This window comes from Vespa velutina, chromosome 1 (genome assembly GCF_912470025.1).
Source record: "Vespa velutina chromosome 1, iVesVel2.1, whole genome shotgun sequence".
NCBI classification, from domain to species: domain Eukaryota; kingdom Metazoa; phylum Arthropoda; class Insecta; order Hymenoptera; family Vespidae; genus Vespa; species Vespa velutina.
In genome coordinates this window covers 2,062,908-2,088,573 of record NC_062188.1, presented here as the reverse complement: position 1 = coordinate 2,088,573, position 25,666 = coordinate 2,062,908, and the positions used below count along the sequence as shown (strand labels likewise).

Here is a 25,666-nt window from a genome sequence, read left to right as displayed (position 1 = left end):
CATTTCTTTTACAATATAATAAATATATTTTATATATATATATATATATATATATATATATATATATATAATAACTTGTACTATATAAATTAAAGACAAGTATATACAAGTCCTATATATATATATATATATATATATAAAACTTGTATGATATTTTAAAGATATTATTAAATACAAAAGAATTAATTAGCTTAGCATTATTTATTTTATTATATAAACAATAGTTGAACTATAAAAATATAGGTAATATATATATATATATATATATATATATATATGTTGCCAATATTTATATATATATAAAGACAATTTTATTAAATACAAAAAAAAATGCAGTTTTCATTTAATTTTTCAAAATAATTAATTCTTTTGATAGATTTTATAAGTAATCGATAAAAATAAATAATAGAAACATTAATTTAATTAGTTTTAATTGAAACTTTTTTCCCATAATATTCAGAATTTGGTCTCATCATTTTTCTAGTTGGAATATTATTGTTAAAAGCAACCATCCAATCTTTTGTATATTTTACATCTACTAATATAGCTAAAACTTGATTAAGAGTAAGACTTTTAGTAGATCCAGTGTTCCAGTGTAAATATCTATCTATTGGTAGTTTCTCCATGCTTATACCTTCTTTTTTAGCTTTTGCTAAGGAATAAGGTTGAGGAGACATCTAAAAAAAAAAAAAAAAAAAAAAAAACAAGAACAATATAAATTAAATGATTCAAAAAAACTCGTGTTATAAAATATCTTACCTTATCTACTAGTGCTCCAATAATATAAATTTTGTCAGGATTGTAAAATGTCATTTCTTTGTTACAATGCGGTGTTAGATACACTAAATCATTTTTATCGAAAGTATCAAGATAAGACTTAGAAGTTATATTTAATGGAAAACTTGTTTCATAAACATTTGGTATTAAACTATGAAACTTTGTCAAAATTTTATTATCCTGTGGTGCATTACAAAAATAAAGATCAGCTGGAGTTTTATGCATACGATTATAAACAAAACTGAGTAATAATTGTTTGGCACAATTCATTATTTCGTGAGTTGCCATTAAATTATCGTATCCGCAATCAAACACTATTTTTGGCTCAAACATTGAAGACATTAATAGATTGAAATTTAAAAAGGAATCTAATGATTTTTCATAAATTCGCATAAATAAAGAATTATGTGAAAGACCATATTTTAAACCACTAGAACATTCTTCTTCTTGTCTTTTCATTTTTAAACGTGTTGCTTCTATTTTTTGTTCATGTTTTTGTCTATTCTTTTCTCTTCTCTTTTCATTTATAAAGAGAAATCGAAAATGTTTCCTATGAATATACATATAATGTTAAATTCTAAATTCCAAATGAAGTAACCATTAAGCATTAAAAAAGTTCTATTATATATAAATTTATATAACAATAATGTTTAATATAAAATATAATTGAAGAGATATTAGAATATTTGAAATCCTAAAATAAACATAATTATTGATTTAATAAACATAATTACCTTTGATGTGTCTTAGTTGAATTTAACAAATATATATAATCTTTCGGCCGTAACGTTTGAGGGACTAATTGGGCTGTTTCCCGCAAATATTCATATTCATATTGTAACAATTTATACTTTTTATTCATGTCAGGATTTTGTAATAGTTGTTGTAATATCTTGTCATCCTTCTCATCTATTTCTGATTTTGTTTTTTGTTCATATAAACTTTCAGCAAAATTACGTTTTATGAAATGTGTTGGTATTTGGATTTTACTTAGGTTAGTATTAAATGACGAAGATAAAATAACAACTGATTGTAATTTTTTAAATAAAACTATGCTATTTTTAAGACCGAAATTACACATTATATAAACTGTAATATAAATATTATTTTAAATCACTTTTAATTACTTATTTCTTTAGGTTAAAATAAACTAGATGATTATTTAACTTGTTTGCTGATATGCTTTATGTATATCATAGAATAAATACATAAATCTAGTGGTTCAACGCTTGGCTCGAAATTTGTCTGCCGTAAACGTGAAATCATCATTATCGACGTAATTAATTTCTTTGAATTTCTCATAAATATTTATAAATACTTTTAATTCGAAAGTTAAGATATGTGTTTGCGTACAAATGTACATACATATATATACTTATATATAACTTCATATTTTTTTTATTCATACAAAATTTACATGTACATAAATATATATATACATAAATATACACACATACACACACGTATATATATATATATAAATATATATGAATTACTAAGAAACGAAAAAGTAAAAAATGTCTGCTACTCTCTATTTGAATGAAATCATTCGTATCGCACAAGGTTCAAGAATGAGCTGTAGCTTTAGCGCGAAGACTGTTTACGTCGACACTTGTATATACTGTCATAATATTTAAATGAGCGTTTTTAGTAAATCGGTGGTAGATCGTGAATGTCATGATACCTCATGATGAAACAAAATTTGAAGTTGTACCAATAAATAATAACAATTCTACAGGAAAAAATGAATCTGTCATTTTTGTTGAACAATTTGTTAAAGATGTGTGCGATTTTAGTTCTCAGTATGGTAGCAATATCAGTATTTCCTATACAGCATACAATGTTGCTGGAAACCCAAGTAAATTCCCTGATTATGGAGACTTTCCACAAGCCTTTGTCATGGTATGTTAAACTAAAGATCTTAATCATGTTTGAGTGGCATTGAAAATTTTTATACTTTATATTAAAAAAACTATGTTAATTGTTTATTGTCAGCAATGTTATATTTATTTTAATCTCATAAATGTAATCATTAATAATTCTAGAGAACGTATGGACCATGGTGGAATAAAGCACCTTCAAGGTTAGGTGATTACATGATACAGAATAATGAAAGTGTAATTAGCCAAGATTATATTGGTATGTAATGTATGAAAAAGAATGATTAGATATTTGTATATTTGATACATAGATTATAAAGTAATATACTTTTTGTTATATGAAGATGTTGAATATTATCAAGAGGTATATCCTATACGAATATCAATATATGAAACCTATAATCCAGGCAGTGTAGTTGGTATATGGGTACAAAATCCTTGTGGGCAATGGTTTCAGTTATGGAATGGACCACCTCAATTTGTACCTCAGAGACCACGCATATTTTCACCACCTTTAAAGACTTGTCATTTTAAAACAAAAATGGTTAGATTAGAATTTAATCATGACTTATTGGATTACTATACAGAATTGGATGCTGTACTTCTCATTGGGACATCTGAATTGATAATGCCTCGCAATCATATGTACCATCAAAATTTAAGTAATTTGTTACAAGAGTTAGGCTGTAATGGATATAATGAGGATATATATAATTTAACACCTGATTATTTGAAAGCTAATCAAGATTTGACTATACTTAAAAAAATGTTTCATAAATACTGCATTCTTTATAACAGGTAGAAAATATTCATTTTATATACAATATTATCATTTTTCTTAAGAACTAATGCATATATATATATATATATATATATTTATGTATAAATTTACAGCAGAATAATGGATAATATATCTAAAGGCAAGTTAGTTACTACATTAGAACAACATTGCCATTCCGTACCACCTATAGAAGAGGCATTTAATAGTTTACAAGAATTTTTACAGGAAGAGTTCCCTAAACTTATACGAGAGATGCATCTTTCTTCATCCTCTCCAATATGTAGGATATCTTTACCAAATGACAAGAACATATTGTCAACTTTAAATAACTTTGATAGTCGACCATGTGGTAGTTTTTCTGCACTTCCAGTAAAGTATTTGATCTTTATATTCTATTTTTCTTTATCATTGTTTATATATTTATTATACTGATTTATAGGATGAAACAGTTCTAAAAATTTTAAGAAATCTAGATTTAAAGACACTTTGTCGTTTATGCAGAGTGAACCGACATTTTAGTAATATAGCAAGAGATGCTCTTCTCTACACAAGTCTGAATTTGAAACCATATTGGTATTGCCTGAACGATCACGCACTAAAACATTTAATTCCAAGGTGTCAATACTTACAACGTTTAGATTTATCATGGTGTGGTAATTATAACATGATTAGTGACAGAGATCTTGTAGATTTTATTCATTCTTGTGGTAGTCTTCTGACACATCTACGTTTAAATTGTTGTCGCTCTATTAATGATATAGTAATTCTTGAAGTTTCAAGAATTTGTAAAAATTTAAAAGGTATGCCTTTAAACTCTTCAACATATAAGTTTTTTATATACCATAAATTTTGTTTACATTTTTTTTTTTAGAATTATGCTTGCGTAATTGTATGGGTATTACAAATGATGGATTTTCAAAGTTGGAGAAACTACAGTGCCTTGAACGCCTGGAACTTTATGGAACTGCAATTGAAACTTCTATTTTGTGTTCAATTTTAAGAAGAAATCCTCAAATGAGACATTTAAATTTAGCTGGAATGCATGATCGTTTAAATGTAGATGAAGTAGCAATTGAATTAGGAAACTCTTGTCTACAATTGGAAAGCGTAGACTTTTGGAAAGCACAAACTCTCACACCACATGGTGTAAGAGCCCTTGCTCGATGTATTAACCTTCGAGAGGTAGATTTTGGATGGTGGTATGTGCTATTAGATTAAATATTATTTAGCTATCAAAAAAAAAAAAAAAAAACGAATCACAATACGATTATATATTATGTTTATAGTGGTGGAATGGGTGCTCCTGGTGATTCATTAAGGGCATTATTATCTTCTTGTCGTTATTTAGAAAAAGTATTTTTGGCTGCATTAAGAGGATTAACAGATAGAGATTTAGAGCCATTGTTACTCTGCCAACGTTTGCAACAATTAGATTTGTTAGGAGCACGTTCCCTCACTCCCGACATGTGTTATGGATTTTTATTATGGTGCCCTAAATTGGAAATGATTGATCTTAGTTTTTGCGAAGGTATCACAGATTCAAAAATTCAAGAATGGCGACGAAAGTATCCACATATATCATTCAAAAGAAGTTTTCAAGCTAATGGAACGGATTTATTATAAAGTGTTTCTCTGTATTCAAAATCCAATTTCTTAAAAGTTCAAACAAATTCAGAAAGTTAAATATTTCTGATTGTAAGACTGGAATTTATTAGAAAGATACAATTATAACTATGCAAATAAATTGATGCATTGCAAGAATGCATCTTAACCTTATTTGCATTATTTCTTAATAAAACTAAATGGACATTGTATAATAGATTTGTACATTTAACATTTGTATAAAATAATATACAAAACAATATAATTTTTTTATTCACACAAACCTATTTTTATATAATTATTAATAAAGTATTTAATTCGATAAAAGCCGATTAGTTTGATAAAATTTAATGTAAATTGTGCGATGAATACTTTTTGTAACGTGCCAAAGAATTGATATATTTTATGTAATAAAAAAAATTACGATTTTTAAAAAATTAATAAATCGATTAATTGATTCTAATATTATAAGCATTGATAAAGTTAGCAAGAGTCTTCCCTTTAACGAGTATTCTTCTTCTGATACTTTTTATAAAACTGACTTATTTTATGTTACTTTTACAATATTTATTCTGTTATGATTTTGATCATTTATTATATGTGTAATAGAATATGAACACACTTTTCTTTCATATCTTCATAATGATTGGTAGTTTGTAATATTTCAAGAATTACTTTTTTGTCACTAGGAATTTCATTATTACTTTGAAACGATCCAATTGCCGTGTTCGAAAAGTTACTAATAGATATAAAATATAAACAACATGAGACGTATAGGTTAAACGCAAATTTATTTAAATAATTTGAAATGTACACACTTTTACACGGTTTATACAAGTACTTAGTACAAAAAGATGAATATTTTATATTAATACTTGGACTTGATAATGCAGGAAAAACTGTGCGTGTAAAATGAACGATTTTTTTAAGGTTATATGTCACTCCGTTTTCTTATGGAATTATCTGTTTTGTTTATTTTGTTTATTTTTTTATTTTAGACGTATTTAGAAGCGGCTAAAACTAAATTTACCAAAAATTATAAAGGTATGAATCCAAGTAAAATAACAACAACCGTTGGATTGAATATTGGAAAAATTGATATCGCTGGAATTCGTTTTAATTTTTGGGATCTTGGAGGACAAGAAGAACTTCAGTCATTATGGGATAAAGTATATAATTATTAATATTATTTTTTAAGTTATATAAATGTTAAATAAATTGTTTAATTACGCAGTATTATGCCGAATCACATGCAGTAATTTATATTGTTGATTCATCGGATCGTGACAGGATACCAGATTCTAAAGAAACCTTTGGTAAGTTTCTGATGTATGAAATATTTTATAGATATCACTATTATATTGTAATAATATTTTTAATTATCGTATCAAAATATATGATTTAAAAGATTGCAATATTATTTGATATTATAGATAGAGTAATATCGTCTGAACATTTGAGAGGAGTACCTCTCTTAGTTTTAGCCAATAAGCAGGATGTTCCAGATTGCATGGGTGTTAGAGAAGTCAAACCAATATTTAATCAAAATGCACATTTAATTGGACGAAGGGATTGTATGGTAATGCCTGTATCAGCTCTTAATGGGTACGTTCAAGTTACTTTCTATTTGTTTTCTTTTTTTCTATACTATTCCGTTATTTTTTACAGTCTATAATATAAAAAATAAATATTGACTAGTATTATGTAAAAAAATAATAAAATTATAATCTATGAATTTTGTGATAAAGAGATGGCGTAGATGAAGGCATCCATTGGCTTGTAGACTGTGTAAAAAGGAATAGCGACATTCGCCCTCCCCGAAGTCAAGACGATAGTTGTTTATCATAATCACAACATTCCTATTTAATTGTTAACTATATATCGCAGACAATATTACAAATCTTTTTTCGTATATATTATGTTTGTATAAATAAAATAACATTTTTTTTAAAATACAGATATTTTTTTATTAAATTTATTTTTGAACTATAATAACAATATTTCTGGCAATAAAAATTATCAATTTTGTATTTGACAGTATTTTCTTAATTCCTTTTCATTCATAACTCGATTTAATAAAATTTATAGTCGGTCCTTAAAAATATTCGAACGACTAACCTGGTTGGTACTGATATCGAGATAATAATGGAGATAAGAGATAATGCCAACACTTCGTCCGACATTGTATTATAATGGTGATAAAAGTGTACAAAACTGGTTGTGCAGCTGTATTTTGTATGATATATAGCTAATATTTTAGTGTCACATTTCAACTAGAAAACAATTTCTTTTTTGAATTTTCTTTTTGAGTATCATGTGGCCTTATTACGAAACCGAAGACTGGAGCGTTTTACCTCCTGAATTCAATCGAAGGTACGTCTATTTATATTAATGTACAGTCAATCAGTATAAATTTAATACTTAAAATTCACGTTATATCACTTTAAAATTTTTTTTTAAATATATACAATCAAATAAAATAACTTGAAAAAATATATTCAAAAATCCTATTACATTTTATTATGTCTAATCTCAAAAAAAAAATCTTATTAAAAATCGTATATATCATCGATATAACATTTTTATTATTTTTCGATTGAAAAAAAAAAAAAACATTATTATTATTATTATTATTTAGATATTTTTCAATCGAGTAACAATCATGGTATACGTATTGTTTTCTAATAAAGATATATAAGTCAAATATATACATTCATACAAGAAATTCTTAACAAAGAATAAACATATACGTATCCATGTACGATTGTGCAATGACACTTATACAATCGCATCGTATAATCAATTGTAAATCGTTCAGCAATTTCGTTCGATAGATGATAAATAAGATAATAATAAACGCAATTATCTTATCATGGAAAAGTATGAGTTAATTATAAACATTCAAATGTGCAAATTTTACGCAGGATCTGTAGTATTCTGATCATGATATCAGATAGTAAAGTTGTTTCGTTACACTTGATTCAAAACGATAAAGCTTTAAAAGCAATAATTATTAAAAAGAAGGAGGAATAATAAAAGAAAAGAAAAAGGGAAATTAAGATAAAGTTTATCATTTGTGAAAGACGATATCATTTGTAAAAATAATATCAACGAAAATATTATCAAATGACGTTGTGTTTGACATGCAATCAAAAAATACAAATATAGAGAGTCTATTATATATTATAGGGGGGAGAGATCAACGTAGATGACAACTACTCCGCCATTTTGATTCTTCTCATACGACTAGAGCGCGCGTAGTGCGGGCGATCTTTCGTCGTGTGCTCTACAGGCTGTTCGCCCGTAGAGACGTACGATTATGAACGACGATTTACGGACCTCGATTATAAACTAAATATTGTTTATCGAAAAGGAAAATTCGTGTAAAATTTACGATACTACCAAGTGAATAACCGTGTACGGTGATTACGATAAGAGAGAAAATATATATGCATATATGTGTGTGTGTGTGAGAGGTAGATAGATAGAAATAGAGAGAGTGAGAGAGAGAGAGAGAGAGAGAGAGAGAGAGAGAGAGAGAGAGAGAGAAAAACAGGCGCGGCGCACTGTATGCGAAGTGTGTACGAGGGCGCCCGATTCGTGATACCCTACCTGGGAGGCGAGGCATTTCTCTCGCCGTTTTGTCATATACGGAGTTTGCTGCGTGTAGAAAAGTGGCCGACACGACAGCAAACTCGAGGACGCGCGTCTCCGTGTCGTTTCGTTTACGTACGACGCTCGATCGTGGCCGTGAGAGAACTTATTTGCAGAGTTCATCGTCGATCGGGTACCGTTTTTGACAGTTTCAGAAAGGGGAGGACAAGAAAGAGTGTATACGTGTGCGTGTGCATGAGAGAGAGAGAGAGAGAAAGAGAGAGAGAGAATGAGAGAGAAAGAGAGAGAGAGAGAGAAAGAGATGCATGGATGGATAGATATAAAGAGAAAGAGAGAGAGAGAGAGTAAGAGAGAGAGTAAGAATGCAACTTAACCCTTTGCCATCGCTGCAGTCCTTAATAAATGAGAGGACTATTTTTTTTATGTAACCGGTTTATAAGTACACGTTTTTCAATATGCTGCCAACCTTTGCATCGAGCACGCTTTCGTGGTCAATAGACACGTGAAATTGCGATCGAATAACGTTCAAGGACTCCGATAGTCGATTCCGAGTAACGCGTTTCCTCTTCAAATCGTTTTTCGTGTCGTTTGCCTCCGTGGAACCGGTTATCTTATGTTTACGATACACTTGTCATTTTAATTATATGTAATAGTGGATTTTCAAATCGATTTTTTCTTATCTTTTTCCGTCTGTGTCTTGCGATATGACAGTGTTGTAAGGCTCGATTTTTTTTTCTTTTCTTTTTTTTTTTTTTTTTTTTTAGAAGAAATTTTATTGCTATAAATATTTAATGATTTGGCTCTTACAAATTTTGTAATCGATTGTTTCTTTTTCTTCTTCCTCTTTTTTTTTCTTTTTTTCTTTTTTTTTTTTTCTAATATCATTTTTTGTGCCGTATGTGCGTATCAAAATATCACATGGAAAGATATTATAGGAAATATTAATTCTTTACTGATATATTTTATAAAGCTATTTTTTAAATAACTTTTATACACATATAGCTATTTAAAAAAGTATTATTACTTATATATAATTTAAAATTGTTATTGTTATGGATTTAAACGAATGAATCATATGATTATGGTTGCGAGAGTTTTAATAGTACATATGGTGTTTTCATACGTGTAAACTAATGGTTTTTAATGTCGTCCATGTTTTACATTTAATTTTGATAAATTGGAATTAGTGTTTTTTGTTTTGTTTTGGCTGTGCTTGTGATTTTATTCATTAATATTTCTATTTTTAATTTAAAACAAGTTATGGTTGTCATGCTCCATAATATGACTATCGTGTGTCCAATAGGAGGAGAGCAACGTACGTGTTCCCTAATCATCACCAATTCATTTTTACTAGTGACGTCTTTCGATTAAATTTCAAAACCAGCCTGTGAAACCATGAATGCCTCAGAACATGGGTAATGTTCCATTCCTAAATCTTCGATAAATGATAAATGATTTATATTTTTAAGAATTTTAAATTACTTCTTTAAAATTTAATATAATTGGCAATATATACTGTCATAATTGGTACATTTTAAATATCAAAAGCTGTTTTTAAAAGACAGCAAGAGATGGGCTTGTTCTTGAAATTAAATAAATGAGTACAAGTGTCATTGCACAAAAAGAAGGTGGACAATAACATTTGTGTGCATATAGTAGGCTGCGTGTGTATTCTTTCAGGTTTAACCCAGCCTTTAACATGGCTTCCATAAAACAAGCTTTCAATGAGGCAGTAGAGAGAGGTAAGTATTAAATTTATATTTACAATGCTTAAGTATATGCATTCAATTTAAAATATCAACTTTATACTTTGCTTATAAGAGGAAGCTTTAAATCATAAATTTTTTTTAATAAGCTGTAATTGCTTTGCTGATGAAGAAATATGATATTCCAAATTATTTTCCTAATTATGTCTGTGTATATTTACATTTATAATTTTATAATTTAGATAAAACATGCCCCTTATATTTTTTTCTTCTCCCTATGGGTATATGTTCTTTTTTGCATACATGCTTATTATATGCAATGCTTATTCATTGTGGTATCTCATGAGAATGACTATCATATCATCATTGCACTTTAACTCATCATAGAGCTGCTAACACAATGCACTGATGTTACATCTATAATTTAAAAGTTTCAACAGTTAGAATGCCGGCACCAACAAGGTTGAGAGACCTAATCAGACAAATAAGAGCTGCTCGAACGGCAGCGGAAGAAAGGACAGTAGTAAACAAGGAATGTGCTTATATTCGTTCAACATTTAGAGAAGAGGATAGTGTTTGGAGATGTCGTAACATCGCAAAACTTTTATACATTCACATGCTTGGGTCAGTAATAAACATTTGTTTCTTTTCCTTAATTTTTCCTGTTTTTTTTGTTTTTATTTTTTTTTTTTTTTTGTTTTTTGTGTGACAAGCTTTACCAACCATAAAAAAGATTATTTTAATAACGTTATAAATTATATTTTTAGATATCCAGCACATTTTGGACAATTAGAATGTTTGAAACTTATTGCATCACCCAGGTTCACAGATAAACGTATAGGCTATTTGGGAGCAATGTTACTATTAGATGAACGACAAGATGTTCATTTATTAATAACAAATTGTTTAAAAACGTGAGAACTTTTACATTGAAATAAGACATATTCTACTTATATACAAAATTATAATACTTGTTACTGACTATTAATTTTTTTTATATAGTGATTTAAACAGTTCTACACAGTTCGTAATTGGTTTGGCCCTTTGTACATTGGGTGCTATTGCATCGCCAGAAATGGCAAGGGACCTTGCTTCTGAAGTTGAAAGACTGATGAAATCACCGAATGCATATATTAGAAAAAAAGCTGCATTATGTGCTTTTAGAATTATTAGACGGGTACCAGAATTAATGGAAATGTTCTTACCTGCTACACGAAGTTTAATTACAGAAAAAAATCATGGAGTGTTAATAACTGGCGTTACTCTTATTACTGAAATGTGTGAAAATAGTATTGATACATTGAACCATTTCAAAAAGGTATGTTTATATTCCTAAATATAGACATTACATTCCTAAATATAGATATTCTAGAAATATGATGTAGTATAAATGATTAGAAAGAAATAACAATAAGTCAGCTATTAGATACATTTTAGAAAATATAACATTTTTTTTATATATTAATGAACGTTGTTAGAGTAAAATTCACATAAAATTTTTAATGGAAACACTTTCACAATGGAAAAGAATGCAGTCTCATGTTTCAAATAATAAAGATTAAAGTTAAAAAAATTTTTATCAATAATTTCATTATATTCGTAAAAAAAATTGTATAATTATATTATTTTATATATGTATATATATGAGTTAAATTTTCCAAATTGCTTTTATACATTATAATCATCATAATATAAATATCATTTTATTTTCTTCAGGAATGCGGCCATCGAGAGGTAAAAGCCATATAAGTGTTTAATGTATACTTGCATGTTATGCTTCATACACAGACTTCATTCTTTTCTTTTACTTTACATGGGATTAGAGTTATTAATTAGGAGGTTTAAGGTTCTGTTATGCTGCTTGCAATTATACTATTGATTATAAATCAATCTATATTTAATATATATCTAAATATGTTTTCTTACTATTTCAAATATATATTTTTCATTATTTTCTGGATGAAGCTGTAGGTACACATGTATCTTGTTACTTGCTTTCTAAATATATATATATATATATATATAATATTTAGCTGGTTAAGGTGGCGCATTTTAAAACCTGAGAAATTTAAATAATAACAATTATTATTTGGGAAATATAATCCATTGCAATATCAAAAATACAACTCAGGGTTATTCTGAAGTTTATCAAGAATTTGTTTCTCGATCTTCTGGTTGAAATTTAAATATAAGAATTTATATATTCATGTATTTTTAAGTATCAATAAGAGCATGTTACAAACTATTGTTAAATTATTTTTGTTGTTATATATAGTACTATATACTATATTTATTATTATTCTCTTTTATTCTTTATAAGCATTAACAACTGAAATAAGTACTTATACTATATTCTTCTACTTGCACTTTTTTTTTTAATGTGCTTTATTGTTTTATTGCATCAAGGATAAGTTTTGATTTTTAAAGAACTATGCTATTATTTCAGATTGTGCCAAATCTAGTGAGAATTCTGAAAAATTTAATACTAGCTGGATATTCTCCTGAGCATGATGTATCCGGAGTATCTGATCCATTTTTGCAAGTGAAAATTTTACGTCTTCTTAGAATTTTGGGACGTAACGATGTGGATGCATCCGAGGCAATGAATGATATTCTTGCACAAGTTGCTACAAATACAGAAACCAGTAAAAATGTTGGCAATACAATATTATATGAAACTGTTCTCTCAATAATGGACATTAAATCTGAAAGTGGACTTAGAGTATTAGCAGTTAATATCCTAGGCCGATTTTTATTAAACAATGATAAAAATATTCGTTATGTTGCATTAAATACATTATTGAAAACAGTTTATGTGGATACAAGTGCAGTTCAGAGGCATCGTTCAACAATATTGGTAAGATCTTTAAATGATTAATAGAACAATAATAATAATAATAATAATAATAATAATAATAATAATAATAAAATCTTTTGAATTATCTCGCACTTTATCATGTATTTTATTTTTTTATTACAGGAATGTTTAAAAGATCCAGATGTATCAATAAGAAGGAGAGCAATGGAACTGAGTTTTGCGCTTGTTAATTCAAGTAATATTAGAAATATGATGAAAGAATTATTGCTCTTTTTAGAACGTGCAGATCCTGAATTCAAAGCCCAATGTAGTAGCAATATAGTAATGTCTGCGGAAAGATTTGCACCTAATAAACGTTGGCATTTGGAAACATTATTTAAAGTCCTTGTTGCTGTGCGTACACTGTAATAATTATGAATTTATTAATAGAAATTTCAACTCTGATTATGTAGAAAATGATGTAATGGAATAGTTATTAAATTTTTTTTTTTTTATCATAGGCTGGCAATTATGTACGAGATGATGTAGTAGCTTGTACAATTCAATTAATCTCAGAGACGCAATCACAACAAGGTTATGCTGTTAGTGCATTATGGCGTGCATTAGAAAAGGATACATCTGATAAACAACCTTTGGCTCAAGTAGCAACGTGGTGTATCGGAGAATATGGTGATCTTTTACTTTATGGTCCACCATTGGAGGATGCAGATGCACCAATAAACGTTAGCTAGATAACCATATTTTTAAATTGGTAATAGATACATTTAAAACTGTTTCACACTGATCGATTTTTATATATTATAGTTAACAGAAGATGAAATTATTGATGTTTATCAAAGATTATTGTGGAGTCCACAAAACACAGTTGTTACAAAACAATATACTTTGTTATCCCTTACAAAATTAAGTACAAGATTTCAAAAAGGAAATGAGTAAGTATTATCTTTGTAAAATTTTCTTTACATTTTTACATGATAATACTTTTTATTATAATATATTTCATATTTATATAATTTAGATAAACCGGAAAGATTACTGATATAAATCGATATGTTATATATTTTTTTATTTTACAGAAAAATTCGGCAGATTATAGATACGTTTGGTAGTAATTTACATATTGAGTTGCAACAAAGAGGCATTGAATTTTCACAGTTGTTTAGAAAATATGATCATTTGCGACCTGCATTGCTTGAGAGAATGCCACCAATGGAGACAGCAAGGCCACAAGCGAATGGTATTATTGGTATGGTGAATGGCGAGCCAGAGCAAGAAGATGAAAAATCAGTAGTATTGGAAACATCTGTTACCCCATCTGATTCAGTATGTATCAAATGGATATCATATAGAAGGTATTAATAAATTATTGATAAAAATATAATTTATCTTTTACAGAGTGCACTTTTGGATTTGCTCGGAAGTACCGACGTTGGGATAACAATGCCAACAGTTACAACTAAAAATCCACCTCCTCCCGCAACAAGTATAAATAACAACGATCTTTTAGATTTACTTGGTAGTTTGGATATGAATACAGGGGCACCACCTTTAGTATTACCCCAACAATCACAATTAACAACACAGATATTTAATCCTACGAGTACGACAAACTTTTTGGTGGATGGCCTACTTAATTCTTCAGCGCAAATTGGTTTGTATTCGTCCAAAGTAATATTATCATTCATAATTAATGTAAATGAATATCTAAATTGAATTCATATATAATTATAGAAACTCCAAGTATGATTGTTTTGGATAAATCTGGACTTAAAATAACTTTTAAAATGGAAAGACCGCCAGATATTACAGACTTATTAATTATAAATATGACAGCACATAATTCTACGAATAGTGCATTAAGTGAATTTTTATTTCAAGCCGCAGTTCCTAGGGTAAAAATTAAACTTTATATATATTATTATTTATATATTACTTTCGTACGTAATAAAATAAATAATGAAAAAATATTTTACATTTTTTAGACATTCCAACTACAGATGCTGCCACCATCAAGTACAGTTATTCCTCCATCAGGCGAAGTTACTCAAGTAATAAGAGTTACAAATATCAATAACGTAAGTTGTTCTTTTTTATATTTATTAATGTCAATTTTCAGAAACATTCAAGTTACTTAGGTATTATCGTAAATATAAATATATATGTAGAACTAGCTTTTTTGTATATAAAAAAATGCGTTTTTTCTGTATAATTATATCTATTAATTATATATAACTATATATTTGATAATAATTTATTGAAACTTATTCTGTGTAACTAGGTACCATTAAGAATGAGACTACGAATTTCTTATACTGGATCATCAGGGCCAATTTTAGAACAGACAGAAGTAAATAATTTTCCCTCATTGGTATCACAGTGACATCTTACAATACAAAAAACAATTGTACATATGCCTGCCTAATAATTAATTAAGTCTGATATAGACCATACACAACCTCTTTATTTTTGAGGTAAAGTGAACATATGCGTTGACAAAAATGTACCAAACATTTCTTTCTATTCATTGAATGATTAATGAACATCAAGCACGTGTAGTGCGAATAGAGTTTATTTTATGGCATGTGCATATCGATATTAGTTTTTCTTATTGGAAAAGGACATCCCACCTGCTCACAGGCACAACCCTGTGTTCAATACTAAGCAATATCATAATTATTTCACTTATGTACAGATTACTTATGTATATTACACATTATTAGATATTGTTCGAAATTGTATGTAATATTCTTAAGTTTTCTCTTCTTAAGTATTTTAAAGTATATCATTGGTAGAAGAGCTGTTATAAGTCGAGATAGTTATTGAATATTTTTTCGGTTATATCATTGATATGCATGCATCATACACTTGTAGATAATCAACTTAAAAAAAAAAAAAAAAAAAAAGAACAAAAAAAAATATAAAAAAGACATTAAAATGATGCTTGTTTGAGCAGGTGATACAATATTAATTTCGACAGTTTACAGAGGAACGTCAAGCATAATCGGTAATAAATGAATAAAGCGGAAAATATGAAAAATAATGTAAAATATCATTCGTATTATGGTGCATGTCTATAAAAAAAAAAAAAAAAAAAAAAAAAAATATATCATTGTAAATATTTTCTCTACCAGGACATAATAAGGTAGGAAAATAATATTGGATACAACACTACTCTGTTAATTTGTTAAATTTATGATATTATTATGTCTCTTCATTTAGTTTGCATATCTTAAAGTATTTGGTAAAAATAATAGAATCTCTCCGATCTATTTCTTAATAGTATGAATGAATTATGATTCTCTTAAAAGTGTTGTTGTCCTGTTACTATAATGAACAATTAACCCTTGCTGTAATAATTGATCTTTTCTACTATATTTGTAACAAATGGAAAAACTCGATTGCCTTGTAAATAATAGATAGGTGCAGTCATATAGAAGTGATGAGATTCTTATACAGATGAAATACAAAATGGAATTCTTACAAAATATGAATATAATACAATTATTAGGATTATATTATAGTATTCACTTTTTTGATGTTTTATTTAAAAAATTTTTGTTGCTATTATACACACGTGGTTGAATATGTGCGTTACAATATCCCTCATTTGCTAATAATGTCAGGGATGCAGTGTTTATACAAATTCGAGTGTATTTAGAATATATAGTAACATTGGAGGGCTGAATTCTGGTTGTTATATAACATTGGTTTGATTGCAAACATTTAATTGCTCTATGTGGGGGACATAAGTTATTAAAATCACACAATCATAATTTACTAAAACTAAAGAAGAAAAAAAAATCGTTGTTTTTAACAATTAAAATAATAAAGTTATATACAAAATTTGATTTATAATTGTAAAAACTATATTTAACACTTACAAAGTGATTAAAATCAATGGAATATGAGGAATTGATGACAGTATATAAGAAGTTTTATATGTTGCAAATATGTAATTATTTAACACGTGTAAAAATGTAGTTTAACCGGAATTAATCATGCTCTCGTATGATAGAAAAATTAGTTTGCACTATTGAAATTTTAAAATAATTCATTTTGGGTCTGCCTTTTAAAATTATAATATAATTTAAGAATTTATCTGTCAACAATTCACAATATGAGATAACAACTAAAAAATGATAAAAATTTGTTTATACATTTGCACAAAACACATTACATTCCTTATCTAATTTATTCAAATTGTAAAGTTTAGCACTTCGTAATTTAAAAAAAAAAAAAAAAACTGGGTATTTATCAATGTCTTCAAAGAATGTATGAAGAAAATTAATCTATTCAAGTAATTTTAGAGGGGGTCTAATTTTTATTTTTTTATCTGTATAAAATATGCTTGCTATAAAATAAAAAGTGCAAGGTCTATAAAAATGTATGATACCTACTTAGGTAATGGCAGTGTGGCAGACAAAAATAATTTCGTACATTAAAAAGATTATTTTTCAGTCTTTTATACATGTAAACTAACAGAAAAATAATGTACTTAATTTTATTAAATTAAATTTAATGTTAGCATGTTACAGTATAGTTTTGTAAGTTTAATAGGCTTAATACATATAGTTAAAAATTTAGCACATCCTTAGTTGATTTTAGTGGAAGGCTTTTTTGATCATGCCAGATTTTCATTAACATTATGAAATATTGTTAGATATGTTATTAGTATAATTGTACGCGCATTTTAGCTCCGTCCCTTTATATGTTGTGCGATATGAATGTTTGGAGTGCGAAAGCAGAACAGGTGGGTGTGTTTCTGAGTGGCCTTGTCCTAAAGTCTGTGACACAGTATCAGCCCTTCAGTGGGGTGTGCTCTGCCTACTTGTTCTCAATGCTATATTAGTTTTATAAATATGATTATAAATAAATATAAATATGAATATAAATATAAATATAAATATAAATATAAATATAAATATATATATATATATATATATATATATATATATATATATATATATATATATATATATGTATGTATATATATAAATCAATTGTGAAGATATTGGGTAATGATAAAGATGCTGTATATATACTTTCTAGCAAATCAAGGTGTGAAAATAAAATGTATTTTTATTCCACTAAGTCTTTAAAGTATACGTTTCGTATGTTTGTTTTGAAAATTATCTAATTAGAAAGATTATTGAAGAAATAATTACACTTCCTCTATATTTTCTGTAAGTTACATATCATTTTATGTGATAAGAAGATATGAAAAACTAAAACTTGAAAACAGAGAAGTTATGTATGTAACAAGTATTAATTATAACACACATTGCTTTTATTACAAATACATTTGTTTGGCTTACTTAAAAATTAATTTATTATGAATTAATATAATTGAATAGTGTTCAATGAGAATCTGTCATATTTTTCCCAACTTGATTAAATAATTTGTCTTTAATAATTTGTGCCATTAAACCATGTATAACTTCAATTGTAGTTTTAGAACTATCACGTGTTGCTTTGATAAGTTTTTCAACTGTACTACGATCATGTGGATCTGTTCCACCTAAAACAAATCCTCGTCCAAGTGCAACTTCCGATTGTTCTAATTTATCAGACAAATCAAATATTTGACCTGTAGTATAATCTGCATTTGTCAATAGACTAGAAGAACTAAGAGTGTTCACCCAATATTTATTCCATAGAGAATCCAACAATCGTTTATCCAATAATGATTTAAAATATGATACTTCTAAAGAATAATATTGTTTACAATGAACACCAAAGTCTTCAATTTTATTTAAAGGTATTGTTTGATATTCTGATGGTTCCTCATTAGCTGGTTTATATCCCTAAATTAAAAATATATTGATATAAATGCATTATTATAAAATACATTAGAATTCATAATTCCATATAATTTTTGCTACACACCTTTGGATAAGTCCTAAATGCTCCTAAGCAAACTTTGCCCGCGGAAATAGTTCGTACAGGATCAATTACAATAGCAACAAATGGTTCTTGAAAATTTTGGTTAAGCATTTGCGTAGAGACATCAATACCTGACAACCAACATCCATATCCTGGATGACTATGATACCAGCCAATAGCATTTTCTTGTCTACCAACCTAGAAAAATATTTTAATATATTAGACAAAATATTAGCACCTAATGTAAATGAAATAAAAAATGTTCTCTCAATTTTACTTGTTTTGCAGCTTCTATATATGCAGTCATGTATTCATATGCCTGAGCTTGGGCATTAACTCTTGTTTCTGTCCCTTCAACAGGTAATGCAAAAGAATCCATAACTATCATTGTATTTGCTGCTACCTTTCCAAGCAGAAGGCCCATTACTTCTAATGTTCCACCAGAACGCGCATGCATTACCATTTTTAACAATGCCAATGCTGAGATTTTTATATCTTTGAAAAAATGAGGACTATATTGAGAAAATTCAATAGATTAGTAACATTAAATATGACTCTTTTTTATTACAGTCTTCTAAAGATAATAATACTAAAAATATCTATATTAGACATACTCTTTCTCCCATGGCTTAGCCGCTAAAATATCTTGTTGTTCTTGTCTATCATATCTGTAGATTTCATCAACTGCGTTAATTGTTTCAACATTATTTGACATCTCCCAAGTCTTTTGAGCAATAATAGTTTGATCACTGGACGTACTAGCCATTTTTGTTTTCACAAGTAATAGACTATCAAACTATAATTAAAGCAATTAATTATTTTTCACAATTCATTAAAAAATTATCATTAGATTTCATATCTAATTAAATTAATCAAATATATTATATAATATAAACTATTAGATATTTGTAATAATTTGACTATATAATTAAAATTACAAAATTAATATATATATATATATATATAAATTTAAAACAATTTACATATATAAATTTCATTACAGTTTGTAAGATCTTCTCAATAATAATAAACAATTACTTTTAAATGTAACTTAACCTAAACCAAATGCATAGAAATTTTTAACACGAATAAATACACTACATAAGTTTTCAATTACAAAATAAAATAATTTTCGTATTTCAATGAAAGCTTTTCTTAAATTTACCAACAATAACTTATTTAATAATTTGAATATTATTAAATGAAAAATATAAGTAAAAACAGATTTACTTTAAATACAAGAGCTTCTATCGACATCTATCTACTGTCTACGTCTAGATGTCGTATTTAAATAGTTCCTTAGCAATGATAAAAGTTATTGTCAATAATAATTACAAATTTCACGAACATTTACGAATTCATAAAAATAATATTATTTAATTATTTTTAGATCTCAAAACATACCAGGAGTGTAATTATAATAAACGTAAAGTATCCTTTATATTGCAAATCATTTTTTATTTTTATATATAATTATTTAAATATAAGAGAGAAGTAAATATTTGAAATCATATAGCATCCTAAGAATAATTACAACTTATTGTGTAACAAGAAAATTTATAAATATTTACGATAATTCTATAATTATTCAAACAATCTTTAATGTACACGCAGTACAATAAATTAATATTCCATCATTAGTACATTCCTTTAAATATTGCAAAGATCGTAACGCGCGAGAAACTTAAAATAATATTAATTAAAAATTTCAATACTTAAAAATTTGTATCTCAAGGCTTTGTGTAATATAAACATAAATGTACTTTTTCTTAACTTTGGCAATCATCGAGTTAGCTTTTAGTTTGCACTCCGACGCATGAGCACAGAACTCTTTCTTTTTAAATGTGAACATTTATAAATTAATATTTTCGATAATTTTTTAATAATTTCTAAAGTCTCTAATGTACGCGAAATACAATAAATTTATATTGAAATAGTAGTATATTCGTTTAAAAGTTAAAAAGAGATTAGACATTAAATTACTAACCCTTTACATTTTCTAGTAATACTTCCACAAATAAATAGATTGGATATAATAGAATTCTATGGGGAAATATTAAATATATAAATTTGCGATTAAAATCAAGTTTATCGATTATTTGATCGAAAATAATAATTAGTGAATATAAACTTAAATATTATATAGTATTTTTATAAAAATCAAAATATTAGTTTGTTTTCAAACTGTCTATGAAGTAAAACTCTTTTCCTCTTACTAGATTATATTTTTTCGTGATTTTTCCTGTAAAAGTACTGTAATAATTCTCTTTATCTTATATTGTTACTATAATAATAATATATAATATATAAAATAAATAAGTATAGTTGCTATTTACGTTAGAAACGCGTGATTAATTAAAACGATATCTCTTTATCGTTCGTTCAAACTAAACTGAGCCTCATTGCGGACGATCATAGCGACGGTGCTGCCGCCATGATAATACGCCCAAATACTAAATGCTTATTGGACGATTTTCTTTCATTACTATACTCAACTATTCTCAAGTATTATCTCGCTTATCTTTCTCATATAATACATTATGTATATTTAATAATAATATTAATAAATTCTTATATATATATATATAATATATACAATTTCATATTATTTCGTATATGAAAATTAACAAAAATGTACAATAACGTAAATTATATGTGTGTATATATATATATATAAAATAATGTAATATATATGTGTATATATGTGTATATATATATATATATATATATATATATAGCTGATGAAACTTTCGAAATTTACTACTAGATAGTGCTTTCATCATCGCAGATTTTGACTCGATGTATTGTTTCTCTTTAATTTGCTTCAATGTCGTCTTTATACACTCTATGAACAAAACTGACCTGTACGTTTGTGATAGTTTTATAAACATTTTGCACGCGAGTAGTAATAAATTATTAAATTATATTTACATTATATTTATGAAAGAATTTTTAAGAGTTATTGAAAACGGAATCGATACCACACGTCGTGAGAGGTTGTTCAAGCCAAATATAGATATGGCATTAATTAGAAGAGCAACTCATGCTGGTAGTTGGTACTCAGATTCTGGTAAGTGTCATTCCAAATTATTGTTTATTTAATAAAAATAACATTTGCATGACAATATAGAAATATTTCTTTTCTTCAATTTTTATGTCATGTAAGTTTCATTATTCTATGAAGATTAATGCTATATTCAATTTTGAAAGTAATACTGTATTCAAAATATGTTTAAAAATATGATGAAATTTTAATGAAACAGGAATATATGAATCATGAGTTATAAATACTAAGTAGAATTTTAATGAACATTAGTAGTTTTGTCAATAGAATGGAGATTTTGGCAAGATGAAACAATGCGTGAAATTCTAAGGCTGTATGCAGTTCACTTAAATGTTGCAAGCAAGTGCAATATTTTTTAAATATTTCTTTGTTATCGTATAACATCGTTTGAAATCGTTTGATTTATTCTTAAGAGAATGAAAATCATTATTAAAATATTTTTTAAATACTTAAAAAAAAAAAAAAAAAAAAAAAAAAAAAAAGAAAATAAAAAAATCATTTATTAAATACTTTTATTAAAGTAATAGATCAAAGATTTATCCTAAGCTCGATCATATATCATAATTGTCAAATTAAATGAATTTAAACATTGTTTTTTATAGAACTTAGATTTATTTGTTAAATGAAAGGATTATTAAATAGTGATTTAATAATTTTGATGCACTAATGCAGGTTCAAGGATTATAATCGTTTCAAACGTTACGAAACTCTAACATCCAGGAGAAATGATAAAATGCTACACAATCTGTATAATTATAACATTATATGGAAAGAATATTATCCATACACAAATCTTTATATATTTCTGAAAAAGAAAGTCCTAAAAGATAATCCCAAAATCTGAATTAGCAATATATGCTGTAGGTTCAGAATTGAATAAGCAACTAGAAGGTTGGCTGGGTGCAGCAGACCTATCTCATGGACCTGCTAGGGCAATCATTGCCCCGTTAGTAACTATAGAATATTATTTCATTAGAATTTTCATTGATTTATCTTTAATGTCAATTGAATTTTTTCAGACACGCAGGCTATAGCTATTGTGGAGGATGTGCTGGTTTTGCATATCGTCAAATTAGTCCAGTAGTTGTGTAAGTTTAATATTTAATCTATCAATTATATAATTATATAAATAAAATATTAATTACAAGATATATAAAATGAGTAATATGTTTTTATGCAGTCGCAAGATATTTATTCTAGGCCCATCTCATTATGTGAGATTGCCAGGATGTGCCCTCTCTTCTGCTTCCATTTATCGAACACCATTATATGATTTACATATTGATCAACAAGGTATAATTTAAGAAATGTATTATAATCATTAACTATTAACTATTATAAAATGTTTATAAAATCAAATCATATTTCTCATTGATTTTTATTCTTTGCATTGTACGATAGTACGGAGAGAACTTGAAGAGACAGGACAGTTTGAATGGATGGATTTGAATACGGATGAAGAGGAACACAGTATCGAAATGCAGTTACCATTTCTAGCTAAAGTTATGGAAGGGTGTGTATAATCAAAGATGTTATATTATAATATATCTTTTGTTGAAAATAGTATGTTTATAATGTAATATTATATATATATATATATATATATATATATATATATATATATATTTTGTGATTTAATTTTATTGTTACAGATTTAAAGATTCGTTTACTATAATTCCCATTTTAGTGGGATCTTTAACTCCAGAAAGAGAAGCTCTTTATGGAAGATTACTAGCACCTTACTTGGCTGATCCTCAAACATTATTTGTTGTTTCCTCAGATTTTTGTCATTGGGGACAAAGATTTCGATATACATACTATGATAGATCATGTGGCCCAATTCACAGATCTATCCAAAATCTTGACAAGATGGTAGGTATTAATGTTATTTATAAAGATCAGATATTATTAAATATTTTCTAATTTTAAATAACATCGTTTAATTCGCTACATGTTGTGTTTAGGGTATGGATATAATAGAAACATTAAATCCTACGATGTTTACGGATTATCTTAAAAAATATGGCAATACCATATGTGGCCGTCATCCAATTGGTGTTTTGTTACAGGTAATATATTAAAATTAATTTTTATATTGAAGGATATTAAATTCTTTTTTATGTTTTCTTTTTTATATTTAGACATTAAATTTAAAATAATAAGTTATTAATATAATATCTTAATTTCAGGCAATACACAGTTTAAAAGGAAATACTAATGGTCAAAAAATGAATTTAAAATTTTTAAAATATGCTCAAAGTAGTCAATGCAATAACATGAATGATAGCTCAGTTAGTTATGCAAGTGCTTCCTTAGTTCTTGAGTGATGTTATACATTATTTCTTTATGATCAATAACATCCGAGAGTGAAGACATTTGATGAATGTGGTAACTAAATTTAATAAGGATATCAGTCATATTGTAAAAAGTCCAACTATATGAACCATAGGTTAAGATAAAAAAAAAAAAAAAAAAAAAAAGAAAAATGAACAAAAAAAAAAAAGAAGAAAAAAAATATTATGGCTGGTACTATTAATCACAAATATGAAAGAGTTACCCTGTGTGCAAAAGAAACTATTTGATTGTTACAACGCAAATGAATGTATACTACTAACAATGTCAAAATGTTTTGTATAAGTGCATTTTCTTTTAATACTTACAAATCGTATTCAGTACTTCCATAATTATTGCAATAAAGGAAGGAGCTTAAGTATTTCTTTGCTTTGGTTGGAAATACAGCCATGTGTAGTTAATTATATAATTATATAATACATAATTTATACATGTATGAAGAGTAAGTATAGCTACTGACAATGAAGAGAAAAATCTTTCACTTTTTGCCTTTAATATTTTACTATTTTAAGCCAGATGTTCAAATTTTACACACAGGTCATATTTTTTTAAAGAGCTTCTATAAAATAATAATTAGATAATAATTTCTTTTTTCGATTAAGATGAAATTCCTACGATTATAAAAAAAAAAAAAAAAAAAAAAAAAAAAAAAAAAAAAGAGAAAAGAAAAAAGAAAAAAAGGAAAAAGAAAAAAAAAAGAAAGAAATTGAAATAAAAATCTATATTACAGAGATATTTAATATAAATTTTGATAAAAGATTAAGTAAAAATCTAAGAGTAAAGATCTAGTCATTTTCAGTCACTATTTTCAATGTTTAAAAATAACTGAATAAAAATGTTCGGAGAGAGAGACTAGTCAACATTTTATTTATTAAATGATTATCAAAAACAAAATATATCTCTTCTATGTCATTAGTAAAGGTGCATATTCTGTGTTACTTCATATATTATTATATGAAAAGAACTGGTATTAACGAACTCCCAGAAAACTTAATACATGTTATATAGTTTTTCAAAACAAAGCAATGGAATGATCTCATATCCTTCCTATCCCATATTTTATTATTTAAGCAAATATGATGACACAAACAGAGTAATTCTTACTTTACTACTCGTTATATAATATATTATAAGAAGGAAAAACGAGGTTGACAAAAAAGCAGTGTTTTGTAACATATAGTCTTTAAA

The 25,666-nt window shown here is 26.8% G+C and overlaps 6 protein-coding genes across 23 annotated transcripts; 4 read left to right on the top strand and 2 right to left on the bottom strand.

Annotated features, from left to right (window-relative positions):
• Positions 1-414: 414 nt before the first annotated feature.
• Positions 415-2,082, bottom strand: LOC124954546 (mitochondrial ribonuclease P protein 1 homolog). Its single transcript, XM_047507699.1, has 3 exons — positions 1,512-2,082; positions 760-1,327; positions 415-677 (listed from the first exon to the last, which is right to left on the bottom strand). The coding sequence occupies exons 1-3, from the start codon at positions 1,856-1,858 to the stop codon at positions 420-422; spliced, it is 1,173 nt and encodes a 390-aa protein (XP_047363655.1). The 5' UTR covers positions 1,859-2,082; the 3' UTR covers positions 415-419.
• Positions 2,083-2,232: 150 nt separating this feature from the next.
• On the top strand, positions 2,233-5,300 carry LOC124954454 (F-box/LRR-repeat protein 4). 2 transcript variants are annotated; one of them, XM_047507563.1, is made up of 7 exons: positions 2,233-2,679; positions 2,823-2,916; positions 3,002-3,455; positions 3,555-3,807; positions 3,878-4,238; positions 4,310-4,637; positions 4,725-5,300. In XM_047507563.1, the coding sequence occupies exons 1-7, from the start codon at positions 2,455-2,457 to the stop codon at positions 5,059-5,061; spliced, it is 2,052 nt and encodes a 683-aa protein (XP_047363519.1). In that variant the 5' UTR covers positions 2,233-2,454; the 3' UTR covers positions 5,062-5,300. The 2 variants fall into 2 exon arrangements, with proteins under 2 accessions (XP_047363519.1, XP_047363435.1); XM_047507479.1 differs by having other exon boundaries at positions 2,235-2,679; positions 3,552-3,807.
• Positions 5,301-5,746: 446 nt separating this feature from the next.
• Positions 5,747-6,997, top strand: LOC124954799 (ADP-ribosylation factor-related protein 1). Its single transcript, XM_047508304.1, has 5 exons — positions 5,747-5,941; positions 6,039-6,209; positions 6,275-6,356; positions 6,474-6,645; positions 6,789-6,997. Exons 1-5 carry the CDS (start codon positions 5,849-5,851, stop codon positions 6,886-6,888), a joined length of 618 nt encoding a protein of 205 aa, XP_047364260.1. The 5' UTR covers positions 5,747-5,848; the 3' UTR covers positions 6,889-6,997.
• A 235-nt stretch (positions 6,998-7,232) lies between these two features.
• LOC124954025 (AP-1 complex subunit gamma-1) lies at positions 7,233-17,820 on the top strand. 13 transcript variants are annotated; one of them, XM_047506892.1, is made up of 16 exons: positions 8,227-8,457; positions 9,959-10,070; positions 10,336-10,397; positions 10,793-10,985; positions 11,129-11,275; positions 11,364-11,679; positions 12,078-12,095; positions 12,808-13,218; positions 13,342-13,572; positions 13,680-13,901; positions 13,984-14,111; positions 14,256-14,502; positions 14,575-14,830; positions 14,911-15,071; positions 15,162-15,254; positions 15,458-17,820. In XM_047506892.1, exons 2-16 carry the CDS (start codon positions 10,051-10,053, stop codon positions 15,557-15,559), a joined length of 2,607 nt encoding a protein of 868 aa, XP_047362848.1. In that variant the 5' UTR covers positions 8,227-8,457; positions 9,959-10,050; the 3' UTR covers positions 15,560-17,820. The 13 variants fall into 13 exon arrangements, with proteins under 13 accessions (XP_047362503.1, XP_047362415.1, XP_047362677.1 ...); XM_047507079.1 differs by having other exon boundaries at positions 8,227-8,462; XM_047507167.1 differs by lacking the exon at positions 8,227-8,457 and adding an exon at positions 8,542-8,827 and having other exon boundaries at positions 10,802-10,985.
• A 628-nt stretch (positions 17,821-18,448) lies between these two features.
• On the bottom strand, positions 18,449-21,489 carry LOC124954606 (COP9 signalosome complex subunit 5). 5 transcript variants are annotated; one of them, XM_047507998.1, is made up of 5 exons: positions 21,399-21,489; positions 19,677-19,858; positions 19,340-19,574; positions 19,066-19,260; positions 18,449-18,983 (listed from the first exon to the last, which is right to left on the bottom strand). In XM_047507998.1, the coding sequence occupies exons 2-5, from the start codon at positions 19,826-19,828 to the stop codon at positions 18,537-18,539; spliced, it is 1,029 nt and encodes a 342-aa protein (XP_047363954.1). In that variant the 5' UTR covers positions 19,829-19,858; positions 21,399-21,489; the 3' UTR covers positions 18,449-18,536. The 5 variants fall into 5 exon arrangements, with proteins under 5 accessions (XP_047363954.1, XP_047364124.1, XP_047363782.1 ...); XM_047508168.1 differs by lacking the exon at positions 21,399-21,489 and adding an exon at positions 21,050-21,080; XM_047507826.1 differs by lacking the exon at positions 21,399-21,489 and adding an exon at positions 20,293-20,449.
• Positions 21,490-21,829: 340 nt separating this feature from the next.
• LOC124947028 (protein MEMO1) lies at positions 21,830-24,662 on the top strand. Its single transcript, XM_047488605.1, has 8 exons — positions 21,830-22,132; positions 22,991-23,072; positions 23,146-23,214; positions 23,307-23,419; positions 23,528-23,639; positions 23,779-23,998; positions 24,091-24,195; positions 24,316-24,662. The coding sequence occupies exons 1-8, from the start codon at positions 21,862-21,864 to the stop codon at positions 24,451-24,453; spliced, it is 1,110 nt and encodes a 369-aa protein (XP_047344561.1). The 5' UTR covers positions 21,830-21,861; the 3' UTR covers positions 24,454-24,662.
• The last annotated feature ends 1,004 nt before the right edge of the window (positions 24,663-25,666 follow it).

Excerpts from the sequence above, each read along its gene's own strand:
- LOC124954546 (XM_047507699.1), bottom strand. The coding sequence starts at position 1,858 with ATGTGTAATTTCGGTCTTAAAAATAGCATAGTTTTATTTAAAAAATTA. Across the intron at positions 1,328-1,511 it reads TCAACTAAGACACATCAAAG|GAAACATTTTCGATTTCTCT; the intron begins GTAATTATGTTT and ends GTATATTCATAG. Across the intron at positions 678-759 it reads TTGGAGCACTAGTAGATAAG|ATGTCTCCTCAACCTTATTC; the intron begins GTAAGATATTTT and ends TTTTTTTTTTAG.
- LOC124954454 (XM_047507479.1), top strand. The coding sequence starts at position 2,455 with ATGATACCTCATGATGAAACAAAATTTGAAGTTGTACCAATAAATAAT. Across the intron at positions 3,456-3,551 it reads TACTGCATTCTTTATAACAG|CAGAATAATGGATAATATAT; the intron begins GTAGAAAATATT and ends ATAAATTTACAG. Across the intron at positions 4,638-4,724 it reads GAGGTAGATTTTGGATGGTG|TGGTGGAATGGGTGCTCCTG; the intron begins GTATGTGCTATT and ends TTATGTTTATAG.
- LOC124954799 (XM_047508304.1), top strand. The coding sequence starts at position 5,849 with ATGTACACACTTTTACACGGTTTATACAAGTACTTAGTACAAAAAGAT. Across the intron at positions 6,357-6,473 it reads AGATTCTAAAGAAACCTTTG|ATAGAGTAATATCGTCTGAA; the intron begins GTAAGTTTCTGA and ends TTGATATTATAG. Across the intron at positions 6,646-6,788 it reads CCTGTATCAGCTCTTAATGG|AGATGGCGTAGATGAAGGCA; the intron begins GTACGTTCAAGT and ends TTTGTGATAAAG.
- LOC124954025 (XM_047506275.1), top strand. The coding sequence starts at position 8,611 with ATGCGAAGTGTGTACGAGGGCGCCCGATTCGTGATACCCTACCTGGGA. Across the intron at positions 13,219-13,341 it reads GGCATCGTTCAACAATATTG|GAATGTTTAAAAGATCCAGA; the intron begins GTAAGATCTTTA and ends TTTTTATTACAG. Across the intron at positions 14,112-14,255 it reads AGATTTCAAAAAGGAAATGA|AAAAATTCGGCAGATTATAG; the intron begins GTAAGTATTATC and ends TTTATTTTACAG.
- LOC124954606 (XM_047507826.1), bottom strand. The coding sequence starts at position 20,319 with ATGTCGATAGAAGCTCTTGTATTTAAA. Across the intron at positions 19,859-20,292 it reads TAGAAGCTCTTGTATTTAAA|TTTGATAGTCTATTACTTGT; the intron begins GTAAATCTGTTT and ends CTTTAATTATAG. Across the intron at positions 19,575-19,676 it reads GCTAAGCCATGGGAGAAAGA|TCCTCATTTTTTCAAAGATA; the intron begins GTATGTCTAATA and ends TTCTCAATATAG.
- LOC124947028 (XM_047488605.1), top strand. The coding sequence starts at position 21,862 with ATGTATTGTTTCTCTTTAATTTGCTTCAATGTCGTCTTTATACACTCT. Across the intron at positions 22,133-22,990 it reads TAGTTGGTACTCAGATTCTG|GTTCAGAATTGAATAAGCAA; the intron begins GTAAGTGTCATT and ends TATATGCTGTAG. Across the intron at positions 23,420-23,527 it reads TTTACATATTGATCAACAAG|TACGGAGAGAACTTGAAGAG; the intron begins GTATAATTTAAG and ends ATTGTACGATAG.